We start from the raw sequence: 7,499 nt of genomic DNA on the forward strand, positions 1-7,499 counted from the left end.
GTATCTAGAACTCAATCAACATAATCAAAATTCAACACAAACTTAAAACATAATGTGATAATTATTATAACTAAACATGACTCTAAGACAACATGAAATAAGTATTTACACTTAGATTTTTGTGTTTTTTTTTCTAATCAATATTTTGGAAGAAAATTTAGATCTAAAGGTTCAGCACAAGAAGATTATGACTGAAAAATGATAGAACCTAAAATCAACACAAAAACATGATTCAAGAGTAGATCTATAAAATTTGAACCATAGAAATTCAAGAACAAGTGTAGATCTAAGATTTAATCAGTTTATTTTTTTTTAATCTACTCTAAACAGCACCAAACCACAAGACAATGGAGGATATACATGGAGAAAAAGATGAAGAACAAGGAATTAAAGTGAATTGACAGAACAAAAAGATAGAGGAAGCAAAAGAACATCACCTAGATGAAGATGCTCTTGATTCCACATGATGTAGCTCCATGTGGAGCTTGTAGGCCTTGGATCTTCTTCATCAATGGAGTCTTTTGCTTCTTGAAGATCATAGCAACGGAATGGAGAAGGAAGAAAGATTATTGGAGACGCCACTTTGAGTAGAAGATGAGTCAAGAAGAAGCTTACCACCATAGGAAGTCATGGATAAGAGCTTGAAGGTAGAAGAAGATGAAGAGAGGGAGAGGGAGAGATGGGGCACGAAATTTTGTGCCTCAAATGAGGTCTGAACTTTGAAGTGTAATTCTCAAATGATCAAAGTTGAAAAAATTCACACACATGGCCTCTATTTATAGCTTAAGTGTCACACAAAATTGGAGGGAAATTTGAATTTATATTCAAATTTCACTTGAATTTGAAATTGAATTTGTGGAACCAAATTTTGGAGCCAAAATTTCACTAATTATGATTAGTGAATTTTAGATATGGTTCAAGCCACTAATCCAAGATCAAGTGCAAGATTCTCCACTAAGTGTGCTTAGGTCTCATAAGGCATGTAAAACATGAAGGGTATGCACAAAGTGTGACTATATGATGTGTCAATGGGATGTAGCAAGCAAATGCTCACCTCCCCCTCAAAAATTTAATTGGATTGGGCTTCTCCCAATTCAATTAAATTTATTTCCCAACACACAATCAAATATTCACTTAATGTGTGCGAAATTACAAAACTACCCCTAATACAAAAACGAGTCTAAGTGCCCTAAAATACAAGGGCTGAAAAAAGCTACACTTTTAGGGTACCTTACCTACATTATGGAGCCCTAAATACAAATCCCAAAAATAATGAAATCTTAATTTAATATGTACAAATATAAGTGGGCTCATACCCATGGCCCTGAAATCTACCCTAAGGCTCATGAAAACCCTAAGGCCTTCTCTTGCATCTCTGGCCCAATCTTCTTGGAGTCTTCTATCCAATGCCCTTAGGAGGTAGGATTACATCAGGTATCACATTGCATTTTAGAGTTAAGTCAGGTGCATGCATCATTTTGGGCATAATTGATTTGAATTGTGGAAAAGTTGATGACTAGTTTGTTAAGTGTACATTGAACTGATGGATTATTGAGAATGATTGTGGTTATTTCTATTGTTTTCTTGCTAATCATTGTCATTTTGTGTTTGTTGATCATTTATAATAAACTGACCCTTGCAATTTTTGTACCGTATGGTTGGTGCCTGTAATGATCTTGAACTTTCGTTCGTTGTTTATGTATTGTTTGATGAATGTATATTGCAAAAAATTTATCCTCGTTTTCATAATCAAATTAATGGAGCTTTCACTTAAAATTGAAATGTCACATTTTAGAGTTAGTGGTATCATAACGACGAGGCGAGTCATTACAGATAAGGGAAGCCCATATTTGCCATATTCGTCCGAGGTGATCCATATTGGGATACCATAAACAAAACAAGCTCAATTATAGCATGGAAGTAGACTCCTATGCTAGAAAACCCTAGGAGAAATCCTCTCATTAAAAAGTTTTCAAGATTTTGAGTTATCCAGTTTGGTAGATGATGGGAAACCAAAGTTCTCACTTTTTTTTTGTAGATCCATGTTGGGCTATGATGAATGAAGCAAGCTCAATTATTCCAAGGAAGCAAACTTCCATGCTCGAAAACACTAGGAGAAATCCTCTCCTTAAGAAGTTTTCAATATTTTGAGCTATCTAGTTAGGTAGATGTGGGAAGCCTATATTTGCCACATTCATCCGAGGTGATCCCTGTAAGACTATAATGAACAAAACAAGCTCAATTTTTGCAAGGAAGTAGATTGCCATTCTAGGAAACACTAGGAGTCATCTTCTTAAAAGTTTTTGAGAGTTTGAGTTTTCTACTATGGTAGATGATGGAAGGTCAAAGTTCCCACTTCCGTTTTGCATATCCATGTTGCAAAATAATGGATGAAACAAGCTTAATTATTGCAAGGAATTAAACATCCGTGCTAGCAAGCACGGGGAGAATGTTGGACAAGTGGCCTCAGAAATTTTAAGAAGGGGGGTTGAATTAAAATTTCGTTAACTATCCTAATTGAAAATTTCCCTTTCTTATATATTCCCTAGATTCAAATATTTCTTTAATTATAAGTTACTCGAATTATAAATAAGGAGAAGTAACTTTAAAGAAATATAAAAATAATAGAAAGTAAAAGAGATTAAAGGAAGAGAGAATGCAAAACCGGATTTATATTGGTTCGGCCACAACCCGTGCCTATGTCCAGTCCTTAAGCAACCCGCTTGAGATTTCCACTATCCTTGTAAAATCCTTTACAAGCAATGAACCACAAAGGACTTCCCTCCTTTGTGTTTAGTGATTACAACCAAGAAGTTATTCCCACTTCTTGCAATGAACCCCAAGGAACGTTGGTCCCTTGTGTCCAGTGATAACAACCAAGAAGTTATACCCACTTCTTGCAATGAACCCAAAAGACGTTGGTCTTTTGTGTCCAGTGATCAACCAAGAAGAAAATCTTGCTTCTTGCAATGAACCCAAGGAACGTTGGTCCCTTGTCTTTAGTGTTTCAATCAAGAAGATCTTCTCTTGAAAACAGTCACCAAGAGTAGATCTCTTGAAAAACTTTTTGTAAAAATGGAGGAGAGGAAGAAAATAGAATAGCACAAATTTTTGTCCAATGAACTTTTCTTGACAAAGCAAGTGTTTGAACAAAAACTTTTAGAAAGATGTTCAGAATAAGCATCTTGAAATTCATGTCATGCTCACATATTTATAACCATTTGATGGCTCTTGAAGAAACCATGTTAAAAGTTGTGACCTTTGGCAATTTCTTCAAAACCAGTCACTTTAAAAAGTTGTGACTCTTGGCAATTTCTTCAAAAAACCAGTTACTTTAAAAGTTGTGACTCTTGGCAATTTTTCAAAACCAGTCACTGGTAATCGATTACCATAATGGTGTAATCGATTACACAATTTATTTTATCAAAGGTTGTGACTCTTCATGTTGAGGTTTGAAATCCAACGTTCAAAAACCACTGGTAATCGATTACAAATATTGTGTAATCGATTATACTATTTTGAAAATATTTTGTCACAAGTTGTGACTCTTGAGATTTGAAATTCAACGTTCAAAAACATTGGTAATCGATTACATGCCCATGGTAATCGATTACTACTTTGTAAAACAGTTATAAAACTGTTTTGGGCTTTTGGTAATCGATTACTGCCTTATGGTAATCGATTACCAGAGAGTAAAAACTCTGGTAAAAGATTTTTCTTTGAAAAATTCTTTTGGACAAATTGTGTTATTCAATCTTTTCTTTGAAAAAATTCTTTTTATACTTATCTTGATGCTTTTCTTGAGGTTCTTGAGTCTCTTTTGAATCTTCACTTGAATCTTGATTCTTGATTGAATGATTCTTTGATTCTTGAAACTTGCTTGAATCTTGATTCTTGACTTGAGTCTTTGGCATCATCAAAATAAGCTTGAAAGCTTTGCTTCCACAGAGAAATCCTCTCGTTAATTTTTTTGAAATTTTGAGTTATCTAATTTGGTAGGTGGTGGAAACCCAAAGTTTCCAATGTCATTCTGCAGATCCATGTTGGGGTACAATGAACCAAACAAGCTCAATTATTGTAAGGAAGTAGCCTTCCATGTTAGGGAACATTAAAAGCTTTTAAGATATGAAGCATGATTTTGAAGCACTCATTGTTTCATTCTTTTCTTATAAAGCTCTTTGTTTAAATTCTTGTAAAGTTTAGAAAATCTCTCAAAACACTTTGTTCATGTTGAGAGGAATGACTAAGTGCTAAATTTTTTATCTGTTTATAAGGCAATAGAGGTCATTGTACAATCAAACCAAAAAAATTTCATATTTGTGTTAAGACCAACAGTGGCTTTGTAGGACAAAGAATACTGATTGTAACAAGCTTGGTGTATAGCTTGAGTTAAGGAACCAAAATTGATAGTGATAAATATTTGTAACTTGTTGAAGCCAATAGAACTTGGTGGTTAAGACAAACTAATATAAATCCTTTGTGTCTTATTTTGTTTATTTTCTCTCCTGTTATTTGAACTAACCTAGGGTTTAAATATGATATTTGCTTTTGAAAGACTTTGTTTTACAAAGATCTAAAACTATTCATTTGATTTTTCCTGCAAAAATCTATTGTGTGTTTTTTCTTGTCTCATCAGACAATAACTTTGTTGTTTTATAAAAAAGATTTTAAACTTAGTAAAAATCACAATCCAACCCTCATTCTAGTGATATTTTCCTATATAAAAATCATTCATCATATCCAAGAGAAAAAAAATGTTGTGGGAGCAATTGCCTCCATGGCTATACATGTGGATTTGTTGTTGGTAATGTCCCTAGTTTCTGGTGGAAGATTTCCTAACTGATGGGGTGGGATGGGAGATAAGAATAAAGTTGTCATTTTTTTTTACTTAAATATGTTTTACATACATGTAATATACTCTTTCAGTTTACTGCCTAAAAATGTTTTTATTTATGACACCTTTTTAAACTTTTACTTTGTTTATCTATCATTGGCCTAAGTTCATTAAATAATGATGCGACACTTTGTTAGTTTGTCGCATCATCACTTAACCGATGATGTGACACTCTGTTAACCTGTCGCGTTATCACTTAACAGATTAAGACTAACAACAAGTACCAAAAACAAAATTTAGAAAATGGCAAGTAGTAAAATACAAAAAATATTCTATAGGTAATAAACTGAAAAAGGAATATATTATAAATATGAAAAACATTTTTTAACTAATAAAAACTTATTTAATTTTAATCTCAGCCATTAAAATATTTTAATAATAAATCTAAGAGCTAATATTGGTGGTGCACCCATGAACCATTTAATCAACTAATCCACGGTAGAAGTCGCCTAATAGTCAATGGGAAACTTCAAATCACCTCCTTAGCATGCAGTTACTGATATGAATGACTAACATGTGCTACTTAAGCTCCAAAAGTGTAGAAATTATATCTACCGGTTCCATTAGGCAAACTTTCTAAGGATAAATAAAGTTGATCTACCCCAGCTCAAAAACACAGGAAAAAAATATTTGCATCCTTCGTCAGTGCCAAACCAATACAGTTCACAATGCAATAATTAATTTTTTCCCCGTCATACCTCATGCTCTAGAGGACAATACAGTGGCAACAGTCGTCTAACCTCGCAAAAACGTCAAGCCAATCAAATACAGTGAAACTTCAGACATACATAATTATTCTAAAGTAGATTACAATGTACAAGGAAAAAGAGAAAAGAGCAAACACATGCTGCCAGAAGAGAAGAGCTGAGGCTTCACTAACTGCATATCCCCTTAAGCTGGCAATTGCTCCCAATAAAATAGCACTTGGCGTAGTGTACTGTAGCAAAAGCACAAATCTAAACATAGCATCATTCTCAACTAGGAAATTTAGCTTATCTGACAATGCCACAATCCCAATTCCCAGGACAGGAAGCACCAGGAGCCTTGCAAAAGTAATACCAATAGTAGTTTTAAGCCCAAGTTTAGACTCATTTGGTCCTTCAGCAAGCATACCCCCCAATATAAGCATCACCGAAGGTACCATTGCCCCAGCTAAAATCTCCAAACTGTCTGTAATGAAAGATAATGGAGCATCGTATCCGAAGAACACAGCTTTCAGCTGAGGCACTGTGCCAATGATGATAGCCAATAGAGAGGCGATTGTTGGGGGTTGAAGAATGTGCTGAATGGGAGTTTGTTCAGCAACAATTCTAATCCTCCTGACAACTCTAGGTTCAGCCAAACATCTAATGGACTTTGGACTACTAGTCCCACCACTTTCTGCTGTGACTTCAAGCTCAGGAATATTGGATGAGGAAACACCCGAGATGCTTTTAAAGATCCCGGCAATAAAGGGAGTCTTAGAATGTTCAGTCTCTTTCTCCTCAATGCCAGGCCACTCAGCTTCTACAAGGAGTGGTCTACTGATATCATTCAGTGTCCGCTCTTGCTCAATTTCGGCCCCTTCCTCAACAACCTCATAATACTCCATAGGAGGTTCCATCATATGATAAACAAGAGTGTATACAAGGATAACAGAAACCCATTGAGATAAAGAAACATATGCCACCCCTCTAGTGTTGCAATGCTTCCCAAATGGATTATCTTTAGTATGGCAAACAGATCCAACTACAGCAAGCAGGAGATTTCCAGTGTTACCAAATCCCGTCATTATAATGGTAAATCTGGTTAACTCTGGAGGTGGGTGGCATATGATCACCACTAAGAACCCGAGTAAGCAACCAAGAGCAGTACTCACCAGCACATTAACAGGGATAAACCACCAATCCACAAAGTTTTCAAGAGTAATGCTTTCACCTAGCTCAGTAAATATAAGGCATGGCAAGAACAATGCAAACACAAGTTTACTAAGAAGCTTAAATGTAGCTTTGGGAATGAATTGCATTGTTGGGTTTGCAAGAAGCAGCCCTATGACTGTCAAGCATAACAGCTTCAACAATGGTACCATAGCAGCTGTCAGATCCGCACCAGAAGACCTCATAGTATTTTCATACATGTTTTGTTTTAGCTCAAGGAACAAAATTCCCTCCTGCAACAGTCAGTGAACCAACACATGATTCAGTATACCCTACTACTCGGATTCATTGCATTTATCATGGAAAAAGAGATAGATCATGGATTTAAATCCTGCAGAATCTAAACAAGTGAGCGAAGAAAGAGGAAACTTACAAACAAATTTTGGAGACCCAATTTTCACGATTATCTTATCTCGCTGCATCCGAAGATTCAAAATCACCAAATCGTTGACACAAAAGGGACTAACTAATCAATCTGCCAGATGCTTCAGAAGATAAGGCGTACTCGTATCGTATCAATCAATGAACCCTTTCTGTAATTTCAATCTTCGCTTTCCAGATTGTCGTACTTGAAATTTTGTTGGCAAATTAATAAAGAAATGAATTAGAACGCTGTCCAAGTTTTTATACTTTCTCTTTCCAAAAAAAAAAAAAAAAAGTTTTCATATTCTCATTCTAGGAAAGGGATT

General features: G+C 35.1%; 1 protein-coding gene across 1 annotated transcript; it reads right to left on the reverse strand.

Moving 5' to 3' along the window:
* Positions 1-5,501: 5,501 nt before the first annotated feature.
* On the reverse strand, positions 5,502-7,499 carry LOC114398000 (protein PIN-LIKES 2-like). Its single transcript, XM_028360103.1, has 2 exons — positions 7,184-7,499; positions 5,502-7,043 (listed from the first exon to the last, which is right to left on the reverse strand). Exon 2 carries the CDS (start codon positions 7,008-7,010, stop codon positions 5,673-5,675), a length of 1,338 nt encoding a protein of 445 aa, XP_028215904.1. The 5' UTR covers positions 7,011-7,043; positions 7,184-7,499; the 3' UTR covers positions 5,502-5,672.

The sequence above is a fragment of the Glycine soja genome, chromosome 19, assembly GCF_004193775.1.
Source record: "Glycine soja cultivar W05 chromosome 19, ASM419377v2, whole genome shotgun sequence".
NCBI classification, from domain to species: Eukaryota; Viridiplantae; Streptophyta; class Magnoliopsida; order Fabales; family Fabaceae; genus Glycine; species Glycine soja.

Coding starts and splice junctions, on each gene's coding strand:
- LOC114398000 (XM_028360103.1), bottom strand. CDS start 7,010: ATGTATGAAAATACTATGAGGTCTTCTGGTGCGGATCTGACAGCTGCT.